At 23.4% G+C, this 27,968-nt stretch overlaps 2 protein-coding genes across 2 annotated transcripts; both read left to right on the top strand.

Moving 5' to 3' along the window:
• The first annotated feature begins 17,583 nt into the window (after window positions 1-17,583).
• On the top strand, window positions 17,584-23,734 carry LOC128962788 (multidrug resistance-associated protein 1-like). The gene is made up of 8 exons (XM_054309189.1): window positions 17,584-17,727; window positions 20,363-20,382; window positions 20,449-20,999; window positions 21,071-21,291; window positions 21,651-22,048; window positions 22,163-22,228; window positions 22,507-23,044; window positions 23,102-23,734. The coding sequence occupies exons 1-8, from the start codon at window positions 17,584-17,586 to the stop codon at window positions 23,732-23,734; spliced, it is 2,571 nt and encodes an 856-aa protein (XP_054165164.1).
• Window positions 23,735-24,931: 1,197 nt separating this feature from the next.
• LOC128962787 (sulfotransferase 2A1-like) lies at window positions 24,932-25,889 on the top strand. The gene has a single exon (XM_054309188.1). It carries the CDS (start codon window positions 24,969-24,971, stop codon window positions 25,887-25,889), a length of 921 nt encoding a protein of 306 aa, XP_054165163.1. The 5' UTR covers window positions 24,932-24,968.
• The last annotated feature ends 2,079 nt before the right edge of the window (window positions 25,890-27,968 follow it).

Raw genomic sequence — 27,968 nt, 5'->3', positions numbered from 1 at the left:
ATACCGGCACCAGTTAATTATAATTTGTGATTAGTGAGTTATTACTAAACTAATATCACAGTATATATACATATTAAGTCATAGATCATTGATTAATAAAATGGCAGATAAAATAAAAATCAATAAGTATATAGAATATGCTGGCGACAAAAGATACTAACGTTTGTTGTAATAATCATAATAATAGTAATAGTAATAATAGTAATAGTAATAATAAAAATAATTGTAATAATAATAGTAATAGTATTCACTGATTGGGTCCATGATTTTTAGGRAGGGGGGCACCGGTAGGGTGAATGTAATTAATTTAATGTTTCAAATTAATTAATTGTTGTAATATATATATATATATATCTGTGATATAGTGTAATATAATAGTATAATATAATTTCATGTATAGTATATATATATACATATATAACTAGTACAAATTATAAACAGTTAATATAATATGTATATAATTTATAATATTTAATATAATGTATATAATATGTATATAGTATGTRTATAGTATGTATATARTAWGTATTTATATAATATATATATAATGTATGTATATAATTAATATAAACTATATATATATATATAATATAATATATATATATATAGTTTTGTTCTGGTCGTTGACCCCGTACTTGTGTGTGTATGTGAGAGAGAGTGTGTGAGTGTAAATGTGGAGATGGCGTTAGTTGTGAGTGAGTGAGAGAGAGAGAGAGAGAGAGAGAGAGAGTATTAGAGTGTGTGTGAGAGAGAGTGTGAGGGAATGGAGATGGCGTTAGGTGAGAGTGAGAGTGAGAGAGACAAAGAGATAGTTCGCGGCATATTTTTATTTATCAATAGTCAATAATAACAAATACCGGTGATATACTAGTCAGTATTAATATGTGGGTGTAATTGTCGTGACCCGAGTGAGTCCGTATAGCCCGGTGATCAACTAGTCATCCCTAGTCAGCYACAGTCCCAATTGGCGATATCGTCATGTCCCGGTGTCGCCCAATTCTAGTCAAACTCCCGATGTCACTAACGGTGTAGCCGTCGTGGATGACCGCCAGTAGTCAACATATACTAGTCAATCATCAGGTATTATTATTATTATTATTATTACTTAAACACTAGTCATTTTATTTATTATTATTTATTTATTTTATTATTATTAATTAATTATTWATTATTATTTATTTTCACAATATAGTAATCAACTGTGATAAAACTGTGATATATATATATACTGTGCAATCAAAACTARTCAACATATGACTTTATCGGTGGACAGTMGGGGCTCGAATGAGATCATGTCTCTCTAGTCATTGCACATATCGGTTGCCCTAGTATTGGGTGGCCGGTATGTGTCTCAGCTGCAGTGTATTGCCCGGTGATTTTAGGATTTGGTGGGAACATCTGTTCTCACCAAATCCATTGTTACGCTTTTCCTCCCTTCTCTTTCATTGTTATTTCCCGTTTCTCTATTATATTTTTCTCTCTCTTCTACTCTCTATTGTTATATTTTTTGAGTTTATATAATGTGTTGTGTTGCCGTCTTTTCTGTCCCGCTTTAAGTCCCGAGACTATAGTCGACACACACAACCCGAGATCTGTCCGCAATAGATCTCGCCGAAGTTTGTCCATTAACAGTCTTTGCTGAGGACTAACTTCGATCAGTCCTCAACAATATCATTGTCAACACAATCAAAGAAGTAATCCGTAATAATGGTACACACAGTATATTAATTAAATGAATTGTTTATTTGATAATAATAAAATATAAGTATACAATAGTAAAATAAAGTTAATAACAATATACAATACATAACTGCACTGCCCGGAACTGCTGACCAATGCTTTGCAACTCGATGCAAAGCAAAGGCAGGCCAGTCCAGGCAGAGCCTAAGTTCACTGTTAAGAGTTAACTGTTCGAAGCTCTAACTCTATAGCCCATTGTATTGAGCAGACTAGTCGAAGTCTCAGCTCAACATTTGAGTGACTTTTCAATGAGAACTACATCAGTATTTATATGCTTTTGAATCAATAGGTCTTATTGTTTGCAGAAGATACCAATGAGTGTCGTGTGCACACAAGCCCTACTATACAATATATAAGTTCCCCTCACTTAGACATTTCTAAATATATTCCCATTAATAACAAAGCCATTATATTTACTACTTAATGTTCCCACTAATATTCCCTAATATTTCCGTTTAGTATTTAACCCTAATTATAATAGAATACTATTTTTAGACGGGATAATTCCCGGGTTTACTCGGGTAATTATCCCTTAATTTTATAACCTTAACTTTTAAATCCCGGAACTCCTGGTTTGTCCCGTTGGGACTAAAAACAGAAATCCTGTTTACAACCCTAATGTATGTGGTGTCGGTACCCATCGATAGATGGCAGTACCGGCGCCACAATACATGTACTTCTTTGCCTGACTGTATTACATTGTTTATAATAATAATAACAATAATAATAATAATAATAATAATAATAATAATAATAAGCATAATAAGCATAATAATAATAATAACAATTGTATTAGTAATAATAATAATAACAGTGATAGTAATAATAATAATAATAATAATAATAACAATAATAATAATTACCGCAAAGTATTATATCCTTTTAGTATTAACTACCAAATAGTATTACTCACAATCACTTAACAATATTACAACTATAAGTATTAAAACAATAGTATTAAAAACAATAAGTAATATTTTAGTATTATTTAATATTAACTACAATAACAGTATTATGTATTTATGTATTAATAACTATAAATATGCCGTAAAACCTATACAGTATTACTAACAGTAGTATTATTTACATATACTTTGAGTACATATTCTTATTATCAGTATTTTAGTATATATTTTCTTATCAGTATTTATTTAATAAAATTTAAAAATATTTTGTTTGGTCAGCACAACAATATCAGTTATTACTGATATTTGTTGTGCTTATATAAGGCATTATGTTGAATATTTTATATTTTGTTATTTATATATATATATATTTTTAAGAAAAAATAATATAATTTTTTATATTTGTTATAATATTATTGATTTTTTAAAAATAAATAAAAATATTAATTATGGGTTTATGTTGATTTAATTATTTAGTTAATATTGTTAATTTGCTTTTTATTTTTTTAATGAATAAAAACATCATTTGTTAAAAATAGATTATCAATTAATACAATTAAACACAATTTATATATTATTGGTTATTATATGATAATTTTCAAAAATGCATAGTAACTTATTATAATCATTATTATTTTATTTGTTAATATTTGCTAGCTTATATTAATAAAATATTTAATGCTTATTTATTTAGATTATATCAATGATATTTCTAATATTTTTGAAAATATTTCAATAAACAACATTTGTCAATTGTTTTTATTTATTAATTAATTAGTAGTTTATTTATTATTATTAATTTATTAGTATTTGTTTCTATTTTTATTAGTTTAAAAAATAATAWTATATAAATTTATTGTCTGTTAAATATATTTATTACTATTGTAGCTTATACAGTAMTTAAAATTTTATAAAATTTTTAAAAAAGTTATTAATTTTAAGAAATCATTTATAGATTTTTATTTATTTTTTATGATTATTAATGAGTGTTATTGTCATTAGAATAGTTGTTATATATTTATAATTATTGAATGTAATGGTTATAATATTGTGAATAATTTTATCAAATAATAATTTATAATACATTATAGTTTAAAAAAAACACAAACTACTTGGATAGGTTTTTAATTATTTTTTAGATATTTAATCAAATATTATTTATATATATATATATATATATYTAATTTAAATTTTAAATAAATGATGATAAAAAAATTTAAATTAAATATTTGTAAATATCATTTTAATATTATTTTTTAATTAGTTATTTTGAATAATTTGTATTTTAGTTAATAAATATTTCATTTAAAAATTATTCAAAAAACCAGTTTCATTATTTTGTAGAAAAATAATTCAAAAATTATTTTATAGAAAATAATTTTTTTTTATCTATAAACTTGATTTCATTAACATTAATAATATCATTATAGATACAGAAAAATAATTAATAAGTTCACAAATAATATTAAAATAAAAGTTAATAATCATAACACGATACAAATATATTAATATAATTAATATTACTTATTATTTTCAAAAAAATATATATCATATAAATAAAATATATTATTTTATTATATATTATTATTATAATTTATTATCATTATTATAATTTATTATAATTTATTATTATTATTATTATATATATATTAATTAATATATGATGATATTTTTAACTACATTTGACTAATAAACAGTTTTTATACTGTAATAAATRTGTTTTTAAAAAAAACATTTATTAAACAATAACAATAATATGACCAATAAATTTGATCCGCAAAATCTATTACCAYCCGAACTATGCCTCACCGGTGCCGACAGTCATCTCTATCGTATAGGACTCTCACTATCAAAACCCGATAATTTATCCATCAATCGTTGGTTTATCTATAATCCATTGCTTATATTTTTAATGTTTTTCATACAATTTCTATTACAAAATTGCATACTAATCAGCGATCAACTAATCAAATTGAATATACCAATTGATTATAGACTATACCTGGGTGATTTACCATATTTTCTACTAATTGGTAATATAAGCAATGTATTGGTATGGATATTTTTAGTACTAGTATTGGGATCACAATGGATTAACTATCAAAACTATCGATCGGRTATTAATACCGATGATATACTGGGTGTACTACAGGTGCTGACCGGTCGGCGTACACCCGGATCGTACGGTCTAACCGATTGGCAACTAGTATTACGGGTGCGACACGTTTGTCGCCTATCGTTACGGATGGCACGCTTGAGTTGCGATTCAATTGTTTGCCTACAATTGGCACTGGGTATGTTTAGTTTGAATGCAACAATCAACCTAGTACCATTACTATTGATTGGTTTGCCATATTGTATCTACTGGGCTATATGGTTGCACAGTGGTTTCAATATTATCATCTATCAGTCAATTTACTATTATATAATAACATATTATTTGCTAATAAAAATGCAATTGATTAATAAAAATATTAGAAACTTATTGTCTGATAAAATTAATAATAATTATTCAAACAATTTAGCAATCAATCGTATACTATATAAATTGACTGCAGTTTACAATGAAATAAATGACTATAATATGAAATATTGGTCCAAATTTTTGGGTTTACTATGGCTTACAATTAGTTCAATAGTTGCAATGATTATCTATATAACAGTTTTTAGTAATACATATAATAATATTTTACGATTGATTTTAGGTTTTTATGCAATGAATGACTTGTTTCTACTATTATTTATAATACGAATATCTAATGCATTATATTATGAAACTATTTTAACATATAGTCTATTGAATTCATATGTTTCAACAAAAACAAAAATACCGCTTACATTGAAACTTAAGGTTAAAATACAATTTTTTTATATATATTTAACTATTTATTTATTTTTCTTAAATTTTTAATTAATAGATATTTGAATTAGTGAGCCGTTTGGCTAAACATAAAATTGGATTTTATTGTTGGAAACTATTTATTATTAATAATTTTAGAGGATATGAGGTATTATTATTTTWTTAATASTTAAAAATTTGTTTTAATTAATTGTTAATTGATTTTTTTAATTTTATTAATTTATTTAGATTGTAGCAATGATATTTATAATATTTTTGAAAATGTTTCAATAATAAAAAATTTGTTTAAGTTTAATGTATGTTAAAATATATATATTAGTTTTAAAAATAACAAGTTATAACAATTGTATTTTATATTTATTACTTATTTAAAATAATAAAAATTAATTTTATAAAAAAAATATTTATAGATTTTGCAAAATATTTAACTTTTCATACTATTTATTGTAATAAAATTAAATATATTTTATTTTTCTAACGATAAAATATATAATAAAAACAAAAGTTAATTAAATGTTTAAATCTTATCAATGTTTTTTTTGTTATTGAAATATACAGTATATTTTATTTAATAATTATTATATAGATGTTATTAATTAGTGTATTACTAATTGAAAAATTATATTATATTTGAATAATGTATTATTTATATGAAATAAAATTCATTATGAATATATTTAAATAAATGCATTTTATTAACTTTTGTTAGTTTTATTTAATTTATTAATTTTTAAGATAAAAATAATAACTAAGTTTTTTTTGTGGATAATATTTATTAATTTTTAGCACGATTTTCAAAATAACATATTTTCAGTTTATTTTAGTTAAAGTATAAAAAAATTTCTAATAGACTATCCTAAACATTATTGTTAAATTACATGTTATTTTTTTATTGTTTTTATTATTTATATTTTTAACTTTATTTAAATTTTTTATAGTATTTAGTCAATTGATAAAATATTAAAATTGTTTTAAAAATATTTTATACTTTAGATATAATAATATACTTTATATCTATATTAAAACATTTATAAAGTGCCGGTTTTATTACTTTTCAAAAAATCTAATTCAAAATAAGTTTATTGAAATAATTTTTTGATTTTGTCAATTTTCTTGTGTTATTAATTGAAAATTGCGTTTAAAAATAGTTATTATACTTATAAATAATATAATTTATTAACTTATATAACACGACATAAAATATTAATTAAATATATAGTATATAATTATAATTTCTTAAAATATATACACATTTTATCAATTATTTTAGTATAATTTTATTAGTGTAATAACTTGTGTGTGTGTGTGTGTGTCTAATAAATAGTTTTAAATACCGAAATGCTATAAATGTTTCGATGGTTTACCTATAATCCATTGCTAATATTTTTAATGTTTTTCATACAATTTCTATTGGAAAGTATAATACTAATCAACGATCAACTAATCAAATTGAATATAGCAATTGATTATAGACTATACCTGGGTGATTTACCATATTTTCTACTAATTGGTAATGTATGCAATGGACTGTTATGGATATTTTTAGTACTATTATTTGGATCACAGTGGATTAACTATCAAAACTATCGATCGGGTATTAACATCAATCAGGATATACTGGGTAATACTAATCAGCGATCAACTAATCAAATTGAATATACCAATTGATTATAGACTGTATCTGGGTGATTTACCACATTTCCTATTAGAAACCTATGGTAATGTATGCAATATATTGATCTGGATGTTTTTAGTATTATTATTAGGATCACAATAAGTTAACTATGAAAACTATCGATCGGGTATTAATAGTCAGGATATACTGGGTGTACTACAAGTGCTGACCGGTCGACGTACRMCCGACTCGTACGGTCTAACCGATTGGCAACTAGTATTACGCGTGCGACACGTTTGCAGCCTATCGCTGGCAAGCGGCACGTGTTATTTGCGAATAAATTGCCTGTATGCAATTGGTACTGGGTGTGTTTTGTTTGTATAGAAAACTAGCCTAGTACAATTTCTACTAATTGGTTTACCCTATATTATTTATTGGGCAACATTAATACACTGTGGTTTCAATATAATGATCTATCAGGTAATTTACTACTATATAATAACCTATTATTTGAGATTAAAAATGCAATTAATTAACCAAAAAATTAGAAATCTATTATATAATAAAACTAAAAATAATAATAAATTTATTAATAAATTTTTAAATAATATTTCAATCACTCGTATACTACATAAATTAACTACAGTTTACAATGAAATAGACGACTATAATAAGAAATATTGGTACAAATTTTTGGGTCTACTATGGCTTACAATTAGTTCAATAGTTGCAATGATTATCTATATAACAGTTTTTAGTAATACATATAATAATATTTTAAGATTAATAATAAGTTTTTATGCAATGACTGACTTGTTTTTACTATTATTTATAATACGAATATCTAATACATTATATTATGAGACTATTGTTACATATAGTCTATTGAATTCATATGTTTCAACTAAAACAAAAATACCGCTTATATTGAAACTATAAAAAATATATTATTTAATTAGTAATATTTAATTTAAAATTATTTGAATTACTGGACCGTTTGGCTAAACATAAAATTGGATTTTATTGTTGCAAACTATTTATTATTAATAATTTTAGCGGATATGAGGTAAATATAAATACTTATTAATAATATTATTTGTTAATAATTAATAATAAATAATTTATGTTTAATTATTTATATTATATCAATGATATTTCTAATATTTTTAAAAATATTTTAATAAACAACATTTATCAATTGATTTATTAGTTTTTAAAAAAAAAAWATATTATATAAATTTATTGTTTTATATATATTTATTACTGCTACTACTTGTACTAATAATAAAATCTATAAAATTTGAAATAAAAAAATTATTTATAGCTTTTTAATTATTTTTTATAACTATTAATGAGTTTTATTGTCTTAAAAATAATTGTTATATATTTATAATTATGGATTGTAATGGTTATAATATTRRAAATAATTTTTATCAAATAATAATTTAAAAAATAAATTATCTACAGTATAGTTAAAAAAACACAAACTACTTAGATAGGTTTTTTCTAAAAAATATTATTTATAAATATTATAAATTATTTAATTTTAATTTAAATAAACTATGCTAAAATATCTTTAAAAATTTATTTTTTTATTAATTATTTAGAATTGTATTTATTTTAATTGATAAATATTTCATTCAAAAAACATTTTTAATAAAAAAATTATTCAAAAAAACCAGTTTCATTATTTTGTAGAAAAATTATTTWAAAAAAAACTTAATAGATAATAACTATTTTTTATATATATAAACTTGATTTCCTTAATATTAATAATATCATTATAGGTACAGAAAAATAATTAATAAGTTCATAAAATAATATTAAAATAAAAGTTAATAATCATATATTTTTCCATTAATAATCATAACACAATAGAAATATATATAATTAAAATTATTTTTAAGTTTTCAAAAAAGTATATATATATATAAATACAATATATATTATTTCAGGAAGTTTTAGTTGACACACATGTGTGTCTAATAAATAGTTTTCATATTGAAATAAATGTGTTTTTTAAAAAAAAAACATTTATAAAACAATAATATGACCAATAAGTTTGATCCGCGAAAACTATTACCACCCGAGCTATGCCTTACCGATGCCGACAGTCATCTCTATCGTATCGGTTTATCAATCAATAAACCTAAMAATTCATCCATCAATCGATGGTTTATCTATAATCCAAAACTAGTATTTCTGATTCAATTCATAACATTTCTATTGCAAAGTTTCGTATTAATTGGCGATCAAGTGTTCAAATTGATGGTATCGGTTGACTACAGGCTATATATGAGTGATTTACCCTATTTTCTAGGAGTGGGCAATATATGCAATGAAGTTGTACTGATATTTCTATTGTTGGGTTTGGGCTCCCAATGGTTTAACTATAGAAACTATCGTTCAGGTATTGCCGGCGCCGACAACAACAACAACCCGGACAACACACTCGGTATACTACAAGTATTGGCCGGTAGGCGTACACCCGACTCGTACGGTCTAACCGATCGGCAGTCAGTGTTACGGGTGCGACACGTTTGTCGTCTATCGCTAGCAATGGCACGCATTAGTTGCGATTCAATTGCCGTAATGCAATTGGTAATGGGCATGGTTTGTTTTACTAGAAAAATTACCATGATACAATTTATTTTCATTGGTATACCCTATAGTATACTATGGGCTGCTTGGATGCACTATGCATTCAACATTATGGTCTATCAAACTGTCTACTATTTTATAATAACTTATTATCTGAGACTTAAAATGCAATTAATTAATCAAAAAATCAGTAAATTATTGAATAAATCAAATTATAATCTAATAATAAATGTTGCTTTCATTCATATTATTATACGTCAATTGAATGCTGTTTATAATGAGATACATGACTATAATGTTAAATATTGGTCTAAATTTTTGGGTATACTATGGCTTACCATTGGTTCAATTATTGCTATAGTATTTTATATGGCATTTTTTACTGATAATTATAATTTAATAATAAGATTGATATTATGTTTTTATTGTGTTAATGATATTTATTCACTAATATTTATAATACGAATATCTAATGCTGTTTATTATGAAACTATTATTACATATAAACTATTGAATTCATTTGTAGCAATCAAACCTAAACTACCGCTTATATTGAAAAATAAGGTAAAATTTTTTTATTTTATATTTATATATATTTATATTTTTAATAATAAATTAAAAAATTAATTTATAGATATTTGAATTATTGAACCGTTTATCTAATAGTAAAATTGGATTTTATTGTTGGAAACTATTTATCATTAATAACTTTAGAGGATATGAGGTTATGTTAAATAAATTATTATTATAAAAAATATTGATTTTTATAGTACTAATAATTGTATATATTTATTTTTTTTATTAATTTAGATTTTCTCAATGATATTTATATTATTTTTAAAAATTTATCTGTAAATAAAATTTCTAATGAATCTAATTTGTTGTAATGTAATAATTATATAATAAAATGATAAATATAATAATATTTTTTAAAAATTATTAGTAAAAAAAATTATATATAAATTTTGTTGTTGTTGAAATATTCAACAATTGCAATGATTATCTAATATATTAAAATTTTGTTATTGTTGTTAAAATCTAATATTATTTTTTGCTATTTATATAAGGGTTATATTTCACTAAATAATATGTTTTTATTAGAAATTATAATATAAAAATCTCATGAATTTTGAAAATATCAATTGAAAATTAAAATTAAATAAACTATTTATAATATAGATATATAATTAGTTTATGATATATCATATTAATTAATTTTAATTATATATAGATATTTGATTTACTAAATTTAGTATTAATGAATTGTTATTGTTTCATAAGATTTTTGAAATTATTTGAATTATAGTTATTTATATTTTTTTATTATTGTTATTAAATATTATTTGTATATTTTTTAAAATAATATAATATATTCATAATTTTCTAATGTTGTTTTAACTATTTTAATTATTTTTTAATTCAACTTTAAAATTATTCATTTGAATAATTATAATTATCCAAATAAATTTATTTCAAATAATATTCATAATAATATATTTGAAATATTTTTTCTCAGATAAAATTTATTATGACTTAATTACTAAAAAAATAGTAATTTTTATATTTCATAAATTAAGAAAATAATACTAAAATAAATTATATTTATATATTAGTAATAATAATAATAATAATAATACAATAATAAATTAGCTTTATTAAAATAAACTATTTATTACTAAATTAATGGTAACTTTAATTTTAAATTTAAATTACTAAATTATCCATAATCATAAAATAAGATTAATAGTTATAAATAGTTGTAAAATATATTATAACTTAATTACTAAAAAAATATTAAAACAATAATTTGGTTAAGACATTAAAACAAAAAATATACTATTTTTATATTATTTTCTAATAAAAAGTCATTTTTATATTTCATAAATTAAGAAAATAATACTAAAATAAATTATATTTATAAATCAATAACAATAATAAATAATCTAAATTAATGTTAATTTGACATTTAAATAAAGTGCATAAAATAATGAAATTTAACCATAAATAATATTTATTTATTTTTTAACAATTACAATTTTAGACTATATATATATAACAATAATAAATGAGCTTTATTCAAATAAATTACATTAAAATAATAGTTATTAAAATAATAAATTATAAATATTCAAAATAAAATATAACCAATAAAACTAAAAATATTATATTTCAAAATTATATAAATATATCTGCAAAATATTTTACTGTCATTTTACGTTATGTTAACTGTTAATTTAAAAATAAATTTCAAAAATTAAACAATAAGTTGTTTTTTAAAAAAAATACTTTTTATATTTTGTAAAGTAATACAACTTCATATTAATAATGTCCAATAAGTTTGATCCGCGAAAACTATTACCACCCGAGCTATGCCTTACCGATGCCGACAGCCATCTCTATCGTATCGGTCTATCACTGAATAAACCTAAAAATTCATCCATCAATCGATGGTTTATCTATATATAATTCAAAACTAGTATTTCTGATATTTTTCATTCAATTACTATTACAAAGTTTCATATTAATTGGCGATCAATTATTCAATTTGAATGTATCGGTTGACTACAGGCTATATATGAGTGATTTACCATATTTTCTAGGATTGGGTAACAATTGCAATGAGGCTTGTATTTCGTTTCTATTGATGGGATTGGGCTCCCAGTTGTTTAACTATCTAAACTATCTGTCAGATAGTGCTAGTGCCAGTGCCGACAACAACAACCCGGACAACACACTCAGTATACTACTGGTAATGGCCGGTAGGCGTACACCCTATACGTACGGTCTAACCGATCGCCAGACTGTGTTGCGCGTGCAAAACGTTTGTCGGGTATCGCTAATTATGGCACGTGTTAGTTGCGATTCAATTGTCGCAATGCAATTGATAATGAGTTTGATTTGTTTTATTAGAAAACTAACCATGATATTTATTTTGTTTGGTATACAACATATTATACTATGGGCTGCTTGGATTCACTATGCATTCAACATTATGGTCTATCAAACTGTCTACTATTTTATAATAACCTATTATTTGAAATTTAAATTGCAATTAATTAACCAAAAAAATCAGTAAACTATTGAATAAATCTAATTATAATCAAATAAATGTTTCAATTGTTCGTATTATACATCAATTAAAGGCCGTTTACAATGAGATACACTACTATAATGTTAAATATTGGTCCAAATTTTTGGGTATAATATGGCTTACACTTAAGTACACTAATTGCTATAGTATTTTATATAGTATTTTTTTCTAATAATTATAATTCAATTGTAAGATATGTATTCTGTTTTTATGTTACTAATGATATTTATACACTAATATTTATATTACGAATATCTAATGCTGTATATCATGAGACTATTATTACATATAAACTATTGAATTCATTTGTAGCAATCAAACCAAAACTACCGCTTGTATTGAAAAATAAGGTATAATTTTTTATTTTATTTTTTATATAAATATATAACTTATATCTTAATAGGAAATATGAAAAAATAATAATAATTTATAGATATATGAATCATTGTGTCGTTTATCTAAACATAAAATTGGATTTTATTGTTGGAAACTATTTATCGTTAATAGCTTTAGCGGATATGAGGTTAAGTTAAATAAATTATATTAATACTTTTTAAAAATATATATAATATTAATAATTGTATTTATATTTATTTAAATTTTTTTTATTAATTTAGATTGTCTCAATGATATGTGTATTATTTTTAAAAGTTTATCAGTAAATTTGGTTTGTCATTGATTAATTATAATTATTAAAAATAACAAGATATTTTTTTACATTTATTAAAATTAATAATATTGAAATTATTTTTTTCTATAATAATAATAATTTTTTAGATGATTAAATTGATACAGCTCACTTTTTAATATATTGTATATATATATATATATATATATATATTGTAAATAATATTATATCGACATAAATTAATATACACCTGAATGCAAAACTATGATTACACCATCAAATAATTCACTGTTATATTTATGAAAATTTTTTATTATTAAAATAAATATGATAATAATTTAAAAAATAAAAAATTATTTTTTAACTTTTTGCGATCTTTTTAATAATTTTCTAATGTTGTTTTAGTTAGTTTAATTTTTTTTTAATTCAAATTTAAAATTGTTGAAAACTTTTAAAAATTATCGCTCATTTGAATAATTATAATTATGCAAAAAAATTATTTCATATAATAATCATTAATAATATATTTGAATTATAATTTTTTTAGATAATATTTATTATGACTTAATTCCTAAAAATTATTAAAACAATAATTTGGTTAATAATAATAATATAAACTTTAATAATAATAATAATATTATAAAATTAAAACACAAAATACTATTTTTATATTATTTTCTAATAAAAAGTCATTTTTATGTTTCATAAATTAAGAAAATAATAGTAAAATAAATTATATTTATTTATCAGTAATACAAATATAACAATTTGCATTTATTTAAATTAATAATAATGAAATTAATTTTTTCTATAATAATAATACTCATTTATAATAAATTTATTGTAGTAATCATAATTAAATATTAATTATTAACAATTTTAGAGTATATGAGGTAAATATTAGAAATATTTTTTTAATTAAATAATTATTATTTTTACAAAATATTAATTATTTATTTTATTGAATTATTTATAGATCATATCGATAATATGTATTTTATTATTATAATAATATTTGAATAAAAATCATTTGTAATGTAAAATATTAATTAATACAAACATTTTATTTATTAATTTTTAACTAAAATTTGTTATCATTTATAGTTTCAATATTTTAGTTACTTTAAAAAATTGTTTTTAAAAAAGTACTGTATATTTAATAAAACATCGATAATAATTATTTTTGTTTTCAATATATTATTGCATTATTATTAATAATAATGATTTATTATAAGTTTGCAAATAATATTCAAAATATAATACAATAAAAAATTTACATAATTAAATATACTGTTTAATTAATAATTATATTACGTTACACATAATAATTAAGTTTAGCTGAATTGTAAATATTATTATAAATATTCACAATATAAATATTTAAAAAAAATATATTAAACAACTAAATAATTTAAATAAATAAAAAAAATATTTTAGTTGAACTACTAATTGATAATTTTTGTATTTATACATTATATATTTTTTTATCATTGAATAATTAAGTTAAGAAAAATGCAGTAAAATTAATAATAATAATAATAAAATAATATTAATAACAATAATAATAGCAGTTAGATTATGATAAAATTACAGTGCAATTTATATGGTATGTAATGCTATTAAAATAATTAATATGTATATTCATTGTGAGTTAATATATATATATATATATTAATTTATTGATATTAAAAAATTAATTTGTTAAAAAAATTAATTAAGGATTAAATCTTAATTTAAAAGATTAAAATTAATTCAATGTGTGTGTGTGTGTGTGTGTGTCATACAGTATTATAGTTTAATAAATATGTAATTTTTTGTGTAAATGATTTAAATAAATAAAATAAAATTTTAAGCTATTGAAGAAACAATGTTTCAATTTATATGCAATTCACTATTGATTGTAAGTTAGAAAAATATTTTTAATGTTTTTTGTACTTTATTTTGKTGATGAAAAAATTAACCTCATATTTATTAGTAATTTTTTGTTTGTAATAAATGTGAATCTAATATAATTATTATATTAATTATAAATTTTTAATTAGGATCTCAATCAAACCTGGAATACAGAATCACCTAAACTAAGCTCATGTATGATTCAAACAGTATTTGTATGGTTACCGGCATTCATACTGTGGTTATGTATACCGTATCTGATATGGGATTGTATTAAATCATCGAAAAAATCAATTCAATGGAATTACTATAATATCAGCCGTTTATTGATAGCCATTGTCTGTACTGGCGTTACATTAGTTGATTGTATACTATGTTTGTGTCGGAGATATCAATGGGACGACAACCCGACCACCGCTCATATATTGGCAACAATTATACAATTTATTACAAGACTAGCTCTTTGTATAGTTTTCTACTGTCACCGCAAATATGGTATTCACAGTAGTGGTTATGTTTGGCTATACCTATTGTTGGACACTGTTTTCGGTGCCCTATCGGTGGCCACATATGCCACACAACAAGACATCCGTCGAAACTATGAATTCATATTATATTGTATTGAGTTTTCATTGACAGTTGTTTTACTAGTATTTTGTTTATTTGCCGACCGATTGCCACAAAATAATGTTAATAATCAATCGATAACTGTTGATATATGTCCCGAAAATGGGGCCTCATTTACATCAAAACTGACATTTCATTGGTTAAACAGTTTTATCATAAAACTTTTGAGACAACAGTCGACAATAAATGTTAACAATTTATGGACTGTCAGTCCATACGATAGTAGTTTATATAATTATCAATTGTTTGCTAAACATTGGACAACTAATGTAGACAATGATAATAACAATAATAATAACAATAATAATAACAATAATAATAACAATAATAATAAATTTATTAATATATTATCCAATTTAGGATTGTTTAAAAAATATGAACAACAAAAATATCAAATAAATAATGTTGGTAATAAAATTGTTCCAGCACAAAATTTGCTCTGGGTCCTATTCAAAACATACGGTTTAGGCTATATATTAGCTAGCTCATTGCTTATTGTGGCCGGTATTATACGGGTAATGCAACCAATTGTTATCAGGTATTGTTATTATTATTATTATTGCTACTAATTAAAACTAATAAAAAATTGGTATAATTTAATTATTAAACTTTAAATAATTATTTTTTGCATTTTATAAAGTTGAGAAACATATAGATTAAATAATGTAAAATTAATTATAATTAAAAATTAACATTTCAAGATCAATGATTGGGTTTACCCAAAACATGGATGAACCCCAATGGCACGGGTATGTCTATGCGCTGGTATTGGTTGCCATTAATTATTTTTATACATTGGTCTATGGTTTCTACTATCCATGGTCAACCGTTTTAGGTAATTATAACAATAAAAATATAATGTATAACAAACTATCTTAAAATAATTGTTTAAATATAATAATAAAACCATTATTTTTATAAAATATATTTTTTTAACAAACAAAAGGACAGCGAATCCGGTCGTGTCTGACATCAGCCGTATATCGCAAGTCATTAGTTGTCGACAATAATGACGGCAATAGTGTTGTCACTAACGGCGAAATTATTAGCTTAATAGCCATCGATTGTAGCCGTTTTGCCGGTATATTCAAAATTAAATTATTTTTAACCAAAAAAAAATAAATATTTATTTATTTAAAAAAAATAATTCCACCTAGATGATCTACACATGGTCATATTTGCATTCATGTCGCCCATACAAATAGCAGTCATACTATACCAGTTTTACACTGATTTAGGTGTGTCCTCGTTAACCGGTTTGGCCATTATTATCCTACTGTTCCTGATGTGTGCCATTGTATCGAAATATGCCAAACAATTTATTGGCAAACAAATGTCAATCAAAGATCAACGACTAAACATTACTAACGATATATTGAATGGCATTAAAGTGACAAAAGTATTGAATAATAATTTTTATAATTTAATAATAATAATAAAAAAATAGTATAAATATTTGACAATCAATTTTTTTAGTTATACGGCTGGGAGGAGGCGTTTCATAAAATAATAGTTAACTTACGTTTGAATGAAATCAGTCAATTGCGTTGGTCTACACTATTGAACGTATCGTATTTGACAATAGCCTCGTGTGCGCCCTATTTGATAATGTTTGTCACATTTATGGTATATCTAATGGCCAACACTGATGATGATAATGATGTCCATCGATTGAATGCCCAAAAATTGTTTGTACCCCTAGCTCTGGTACAGTTTCTCAGAGGTTTGATGATTATGTTTCCCCAGGGAGTCAACTCATTCATATGGGTATATATTTTATATATTTATTTAACAGTATAATTTATGAGTATGAATTATATATCTACAGTATATATATATAACAGTTCTACTACTTTAATAATTTGCCTTAAAAATCAATGATTGTTATAAATTGAAAATTATATAGTTTATATATATATTTAGAAAATATCCATTAATAGAAACATTAATTGACCGCAAAAATAGATGTATTGAAAAAACTCTAAACTATTGATTGGAAACAAATCATAGCAATAGATACCAATTGTCGGACCCGACAGACGCTCCACATATATAAGCAATTTTAGGCGCATTTGTATGGATAGTGTCGATGTGTTGACAAATAACTGTTTAGTAGTTTCAGTGGTAAATGAGCCGATTTGGAGATCCATGTGTTCATTATATTTGTTAATAATATGTTTGAACAGCAAAATAATACTAAAATTATAAATAATATTTTCGTATAGATTGTCGACTGTCGATGAAATGTAGCGTAAAATGATAATAAAATACTAGGGGTTACGATATAATAAAGACAAAATGTAATCAAACAAAACGTTTTATTTATTTTTTCAATATCTTCTGCAAAACTATTGTGACTATTAATAGTATTAATTAGTTTCTTAGGAAAAACTATTTGCCATTTGTTTGATTTAAGCAAAATTAAATTCATTTCATGATATAGTTTACAAAAATATTGTTTCGCATAATTGCCAATTGAATACCAAAAAGTAACACCAATGAAAGCAATTGAATGTTGTTTTAATATTGCCATAAAACGTATGAACAATGATATCGTAAACTTAATGATCCAAACATAGGATGAATTTGTATCAAAATCATCAATTAGTGCCAATTTATAGGCATATATAACCGTAACAATTGAAGACAATATTGTTAACAATATCATTGGCGATACAATATAATTGATAATAATATTGCCATTAAATGCCCACTTTTTCATAAAGTTTTTTGTTAATCGATGTTCATATATATTGTATTTAATTTTATGAAATATTTTAATCACATGAAATGTATGATTTATCTCCTGATAATTGATTACAAATCCAACACAAAATACAGTCAATGAATAGATAGCCGACAAACAAGATATTAGTATTGATTCAGACAATTGATATGTCGGGTCACCCAACAGATCCCGAATCCATAGCTTATAATTTAAATAATTAAATAAATATGTAGTTATGACTATATTTTATATATGATATAATTAATAAATATTTTATATTTACTTTATTTACAATAGATGTTAGACTATATCGCAAACAATTAGCCAATTGTATTGATTGTGTTATGAATACCATTACTAACTGACATTTACTCCACTGTTGTCTCAATACATAGCTATCTCTGCTTTCATTTAAAAATATAAAATATCTGTAAAAAGCATTTATCTGTCGGTCAACATATAATTGGATATTATAATTGTTATCATTTAAAACAATTATTGATTTAAATTTAGATTTAATAGTATTCAACATTCTCTAAAATTTAGTTATTAAATAATATAAATTATTATAGATTATTATACTATTTATTTAGCTTTTATATTGCTTTAATTTAAATTAATTTACTATTGAATGTTGTGTTAAAATAAGAAAAATTTGAGATAAAGTAATAATTAATAAAATTTAGTTTATTTAATAAAAATATTCAATATGTAATTAATAATATATGTGAGGATTTTATTTTATTTTATATTATATAGGAAATTATATTTTTTAGGTTTTTTTAAATAATAATATTGAAAAAGTAATTATTAGTATATTTTAAGTTTTTATTGAGATATTGAATAAAAATAATAAATAATATATAGTTGTATTTTCATTAAAAATAATTATTTAAACAAACCTAAAATATATAATTAATTATTTTTTCAATATATATTATAAACATTAATATATTGATTAATGATTGCTTTTTCGATAATTAATTTCTATTCAATAATAATGATATATAATAATAATAATAATAATAATTTTAATACTATTTAGTCTATTAAAATACAGTATATTATTGGCATTGACTTGTAAGTAGACTATATAAAGTACAGTATAAGATGTTTATATACTGTTTTAAAAAAATTTATCATTATAAAAAAAATAACAGAAAAATATATGATAAACAATTTTAAATCAAAAAACTAAATCGTTGTTTTCTATAAATAAAAACAATTACGATATTAAAGTATAATTTTATTATAATAGTTTAATATATATATATATATATAATATAGTATAGTATAATATAGTATAGTATAGTATAATATATATATATATATATATATATATATATATATATATATATATATATATATATATATATAGTATTTTCTAATTAATACATGCAATACAATAGCTATAGATATGGGGATCCCATAGTATAACAATAAAGTTAAATTTCTATAGAAATTTATTCCTGAGAAATTTTCTAGAAATTTTCTATTTGACGATCTCTAGTATCTATTGCTATGATTTGTTTCCAATCAATAGTTTGCTGTATTTTAACTAAAACTATTTATTTATTTTAAATTAATATATATATATATCTACTAAATTTATTATTATTATATAATTAATATTCTATATGAATGTATTAATAAACTGTTTAAATATATATATAGATTATGATTGCAATCAAACGGTTAGAAAATTTTTTAAATCTCAACGATAAATATGATTATGTTTGTCATATTGACAATAACATCAGTAATGCTGATCATCAGTATATGGTTAGTGTAACAAACGGTCGGTTCAGTTGGGAAACGTCATCACCACTACCAGCACTAGTATCCAAAAATACTGAACCAAATACTAGCACTTGTATGTCCTTTACATTGGATAATATTAACTTGAAAATCAGTGACAAACAATTTGTTGCAATTGTCGGTAATGTAGGCTCAGGTAAATCATCACTACTGTCCGCACTGTTTGGCGAAATGCAACTATTATCCGGGAAAGTTAGCATAGGTAGAGGAAATGCTAGTAAAATAGCGTACGTTCCCCAACAGGCATGGATACAGAATGCATCGCTCAAAGACAATATACTATTCGGCAAACCATTGGATACCGATCTCTATGATCGAGTCGTAAGCGGCTGTTCACTGGAACAGGATCTCAGACAACTGTCCGCCGGAGATCAGACAGAGATCGGCGATAATGGTATCAATTTGAGCGGCGGTCAGAAACAGAGAGTCAGTTTGGCCAGAGCTGTGTATTCCGATGCCGACCTATATCTAATGGATGACCCACTAAGTGCCGGTATATGATTATTTAATACCATAATTATACTGATATTATATATTAAAGTTTATACTGTTTTTGTTATAAAGTGGACAGTCATGTGGGCAAACATCTAATGCAAGAAGTGTTAGATTCAAGGACTGGTTTATTGAGGAATAAAACCCGAATTCTGGTAACAAATCAACTCTTTGTGTTACCAAATGTTGATCTGATTGTTGTCTTAAATGACGGCAATATTACAGCAATCGGTTCATATGATTATCTAATGAATGATAACAAAGAGTTTTCCGATTTAGTCAAACAATATTCAGTTAACAATGAAAATAATAATAATAATAATAATACTTATGATTATAATGAAGACATTTGTATTATTACTGATAACAGTATTAGTAGTAATAATAATAAGGATAATAAAAATTTAAAAAAAATTAATAATAATAATAAAAAACTTGAAAGTAATGTAAATAAAAATAAACGTCTAATTAATGATGAATATATAGAGAGGGGTAATGTTAACTATACGGTTAGTATTTAATTTGTTTTTCAAATAGTAATAATAATAAATCTATTATTTTTATATTTGATAACAGTATTAAAAAAATTGTTTATAAAATGTTTTTATTAGCAAAAAAAACTATTGAAATATTTTTTTAATTATTTAATTAGGTTTATATAAAATACGCCAAACAAATGTCGATAATGTTGTTGACGCTGACGATTGTATTTTTTGTCATCTCATCAGTCGTTACCATTGGTATCAACTTTTGGCTTAAGACATGGAGTCAACAACAACAACATAGTACTAACGGTGTTCACCACACAAACGGCTATTATCTGGCAATTTTGGCCGCACTGATCATCGGTCAGTTACTGACACTGTTTGTCGGTCGGTTTGCACTGGTTATCGGTTCACTGTTTGCGTCGACCCGAATGCACGATAGGTTGTTGTGGTCTGTTATGCGATCGCCGATGAAGTTCTTCGACACCACACCATTGGGTCGTATAGTCAACCGATTTAGTAAAGACATCGACACTATGGATACGGTTACTGTATTTATGTTGGGGTTAGTTATCAATCAAATGTCAAATGGTATATAAAATATTGACTATACTATTGTTGGAACTACCGGTGCATATAATTTATTAATAACTGATTTATCTATATTTTTAAAAAACAGTTATGTTTTAGATCTATGGTTGCTAACCCTGTCCAGTATTATTATCACATCGATTGTTACACCATTGTTTGTAATACCAGTAATTATATTGATTATCATATATTATATATTTCAGGTATTTAAAATATTTGTGTAAACAATTTATACAATAAAATAAACATAAAATAAGATTATTTATTTTTAAAAAATTAAAATATTTTTTTTTTGTAATATATCTATTTTAGCATTTTTATACAAAATTATCATGTCAACTAAAACGGTAATTTTTTTTTGTATAACTTTATTAATACTCTAAATAATTGAATTAATTTTTTTTGTTGAAATTTTTAAAAATTTATTAATAGCTTAGAGTCAACCACTCGATCGCCAATAATTGCCTGTTTCAGTGAAACACTAAACGGTTTGTCCAGTATTAGAGCGTATGGATGTAGTCAACGATTTATTGGACACATGGAGTCACTGGTCGATAGTAACCAACGGTGTCAGTATCCCAACGTATTGGCAAACAGTTGGCTACAAATCCGGTTGGATTTTGTGTCGTGTGTAGTGATATTTTTTGCCGCACTATTCATAATATTAGACCGCCAGTCGTTGACCAGTGCCGACACCGGTATGTCACTGTCCAACGTAATCAATCTGTCCTATGTAATCGGCAAACTGGTCCAATTGTCCACTCAATTAGAGAACAGTATGATATCGTTTGAACGCATTGAAGAGTACTGTCAACTCAAATCAGAACCCGACTTGACTAGTGGTCAACAATTACCAGACAACTGGCCCAACGATGGATGTGTTGAGTTCAGACAGTATAGTACCCGATATAGAGAGGGATTGGATTTAGTATTAAATCAAATTGATTTGGACATCAAATCTGGCGAAAAGGTATAATCAATATATAAAACTTATTAATAATATTATTACTAAACTATTGAAATAAAGATCGGAATCGTTGGCCGAACCGGTGCGGGAAAATCGTCGTTAATGTTGGCACTGTTTCGACTGATTGAGTCGGTGTCCGGAAAAATAGTTATCGATGGCATCGATATCAGTCAACTGGGTCTCCAACAGTTAAGATCACGACTAACAATCCTACCGCAAGACCCGGTACTCTATACGGGAACTATTCGTTCAAATCTGGATCCGTTTGACAAGTGTTCCGACGATGACTTGTGGTCAGTGTTAGAGCACTCGCATCTCAAGTCGTTTGTCAAGTCATGCGATGCGGGACTTGGCTATCGAGTCACTGAGGGAGGAGATAACTTGAGTGTCGGTCAGCGGCAACTCATATGTCTGGCCCGGGCTTTACTACGCAACACACGTGTGCTTATCCTCGACGAGGCCACGGCTGCGGTAGACGTCGAGACCGATGCACTTATACAGCAAACAATTAGACAACACTTCAAGTCATGTACTGTACTAACAATAGCTCACAGACTCAACACAATTATGGATTCAGACCGTGTGTTAGTGTTGAATGAGGGACGGGTAGCTGAGTTTGATTCGCCTAATAATTTGCTAAATAATGAGACAACTATTTTCTATTCCCTGGCCAAAGATGCGGCAATTATTTAAAATTATTATTATAATCAATTAAAATTCAATAATATAACATTATATAAAATTTTTTAATAGTTTTTTTTAATTAGAAATGTAAAGTATATTTTTTTTGATAACAAACATCAAATAAAAGTCAAGTAATTTAGTAAAATTATAAATAATTTTAAATAATTAGTTTATTTAACATTTTATTTATTTTGTTAAGTATATAATGAATACATAACACTTGTCAGGCAAACATTATCAAAAAAAACTAATTAATAAAAATATCAATTATTGAGATATTAGTTAACTAAATAAAATCTTATGGGAACAGGAGATAAAATGCATAGATAACTAAATTATTATTAAAAAATGGATATTTAAATTAATCTGTATTTAAAACAAAAAACTAATAAACCATTTAACTAATAAAACAACATATTTATTACATTTATTTAAATTGTATTATAAAAAATTAAAAAAAAACATCGTTATTTATTTTTGATATTAATATTTGTTTTTATTTTTTTAAAAACTATTTATCGTAATTAACTTTATAAATTTAGAATATATATATATATATATATATATATTTACTGTATATTTATTAGAAATTTTTTGTTATTACTTAAGATACATCTAATTTGTTTTTAACTATAAAGTAGTATTAATTAGTAAACCATTAGTTATTATTTTATAAAAAATAATTAATTAACAGTTTATTATTTAGTATTTAATTATAATAATTATAATAGTAATTAATTATTTAGTTAGTTATTTTTGTATATATATTTTTTCTAAATGAGTACATTTAGCAACCCTAGGTTTGAACTAAACAATTATTAATATCCTATTAAAACTATAATTAAAAATTGAATTAAATAAATTATTGCGCTAAAAAAATAAATTTTTAATTAATGCTGTATAATTATGTAATCAATTAGTTACAAATTTGAAATAATAAATAGTATATACTTTATGTTTATATATATATAACAACTTAAAAAATGACATATGTTGTTTTAAAACAACTAATTGGTTTTCAAATAAAATAAATAAATAAAAAACTAAATAAAAAAAAATGAAATCTTCAATTAGTATTGTTATTCAATTAGTATTATTATTATTAATAATATTATTATTATTATCGGTAATGATATTGGATTTGACTAATAATTATAATTATAATAATAATAATAATATAGATATCGTTGATCTGTATAAACAATATAAGGAAAATTTATTTGACAATCAAGACTACATTGAAATGGCTGACAAACTCGAGCACCGGCCTAACTATCGTTTTATTTATGCTAAATATCGATGCGGTAGCAATTGGTTACTATATATTGTCCAATTGATATTGTCTGGGGCAACAAACACCCGTCCTGTTAACGATATTGATTATATAATGGAAATAAATGGCCGCCAAGTACTGGGGGCTACACATAGAAAAATGTTAGGACGACAGTCCGTACGGATCGATAATACCAGTGCTTCAGACAACACTAGTAATAATAATAGTAATAATAATATGACTAAAGAGGAGGAAGTGGTAGTATTTAAACGTTTTCAATCTATCGACACATTGACAACGGATTCAAAGGCCCGATATCTACTGTTAATGCGTAATCCAAAAGATGTATTAATTGCTTATTATGTTTTAAAATTGAAAACATTGAAACTAAGACACCCGGAGCTCAATATTGCCGAAACCGATGACTATAAACTGTTTGGTCGATTGCTTGACTATTGGCTATCGGATGAATTTGAACGAAAATGGGGTTATTTTGCTTACTATAGACATTATTGGCAGTACAGGCATCTAATGATTCCTAACTTTTATGTCCTAACCTACGAAACTATGAAACGCCAGCCGCGGACAGCCATCGAAACGATAGCCAAATTTTTGGGCCATACTTATCATAAACAACTGAATCAAGTGTTGAATACTATGACCGGTGAGACACTATTGGATCGTATTGAACGACTGTCTACTATAAACATAATGAAACCGATATTTGATAGACAAGACAATAGAAAAGTAAGGAAAGGTATGATCGGTGACTGGAGAACATACCTGACTAGAGAACAGAGCGATGCTATTGACCGTAGAATAGCCAGAGAATGGTCGGGAACGGGACTCGAGTTTTTATGGGAACAGGAGATGAAATGGATAGACAAATAAAATTAATTATAATTTAAAATTGAAATTTTTAGATTTTTAACTAAATATAATAAATTTTTTTATAAATTAATTAATTTAATAAAATTAGTTGTTTTATTATTAAGTCAAACTTTAAAACAAACTAAATTGTTTTATTTTATTTATTTTTTTTGCTAACATAATAAAACATGTAATACTAGTATTAATAGATACAATTATTGTTTATTTTATAAACACCTTGTTTAAATTTATTTTTTTATATATAATACTAGTTATACAGTTAAATTTTAAAAAATTAAATAAAAATTGTTAATTTTGATCAGCAATTTAATAATAAAATTAATTTTTTTGTTGTCGTTTAAAACTAATTTACTTTTATAACTAATAGAGAATAAAAAAAACTAATAAAAACTAAATGTTATAATTTTTAAATAAAATAAGTAAAAATGATTGTTAAAAGTTAATATTAATAGTATTAATATAATGTTGTATAAAATAAATATTAAAATAATTAAAATAATAAATAAATAGTTTATATATTTAGAAAATATCCATTAATAAAAACATTAATTGACCGCAAAAATAGATGTATTGAAAAAACTCTAAACTATTGATTGGAAACAAATCATAGCAATAGATACCAATTGTCGGACCCGACAGACGCTCCACATATATAAGCAATTTTAGGCGCATTTGTATGGATAGTGTCGGATGTGTTGACAAATAACTGTTTAGTAGTTTSAGTGGTAAATGAGCCGATTTRGAGATCCATGTGTTCAWTATATTTRTTAATAATATATTTATATAACAAGWAAATARTAAAAATATAAATAMTATTTYCRCTAMWATTGTWGACTCTTTATGAAATGTAGCGTAAAATGATAATAGCATAGCAGGGGTTACAATATAAWAGATTATAAATATTATCAAACGAAATGTTTTATTAAATTTTTCAATATCTTCTACAAAACTATTGTGACTATTAATAGTATTAATTAGTTTTTTAGGAAAAATTATTTGCCATTTGTTTGATTTAAGCAAAATTAAATGTAATTCATGGTATAGTTTATATAAATATTGTTTTGCATAACTGGCAATTGAATACCAAAAAGTAACGCCAATGAAGGCAATTGAATGTAGTTTYAATGTTGCCATAAAATGTATGAACACTGATATCGTAAACCTAATAATCCAATAATAGGATGAATTTGTATCAAAATCATCAATTARTGCCAATATATATGCAAATATAAACGCAAAAATAGCAAAAAATATTGTTAACCATATCATTGGCGATACTATATAATTGATAATAATATTGCCATTAAATGCCCACCTTTTCATATCGTCATTTGATAATTGATGTCTATATATATTGTATTTAATTTTATGAAATACATTAATCATATGCATTGTATGATTTAGTTCCTGATAATTGATAATAAATTCAATACAAAATACAGTAAATGAATAGATAGCYAACAAACARGATATTAWTGTTGATTCCGAYCCTTKATATGTYGGKTCACCCAATAGATCCCGAATCCATAACTTATAATTTTTTATTAAAAAAATAATTAAATAAATAGTTTTAAAAGATTAATAAATATACTAGATTTAAAATTAAWTACATAAATAAATTATATTTACTTTATTAACAATAGTTGTTAGACTAAATCGCAAACAATCAGCCAATAGTATAGMCTGTGTTATGAATAYCATTACTAACTGACGTTTACTCCACTGTTGTCTCAATACATAGCTATCAGTGCTTTCACTTAAAAATATAAAATATCTGTAAAAAGCTTTTATCTGTCGGTCAACATATAGTTGGATATTATAATTGYTATCATTTAAAACAATTAATGATTTAAATTTAGATTTAATAGTATTCATCATTTTTGTAAAAAAATCAGTTATAAAATAATATAAATTATTAAACACTATTAACCAAATTATTTAATTTAAATTATTATTTTATYATTTAATTATAGGATAAATATTATAACAGTATATAAATGTCATATACTTTCTATAGTCTACTCATTAATGAGAAAAATATAATAATAATCTAAATCTAATTATTAAATAATATTAGAA

This window comes from Oppia nitens, unplaced genomic scaffold (assembly GCF_028296485.1).
Source record: "Oppia nitens isolate AA-2021 unplaced genomic scaffold, nextdenovo-longstitch-racon4-pilon3 scaffold6_pilon_pilon_pilon, whole genome shotgun sequence".
In the NCBI taxonomy this organism is placed as follows: domain Eukaryota; kingdom Metazoa; phylum Arthropoda; class Arachnida; order Sarcoptiformes; family Oppiidae; genus Oppia; species Oppia nitens.
The sequence above is the reverse complement of the archived record's forward strand: the minus strand, read 5'-3'. Positions and strand labels throughout refer to the sequence as shown.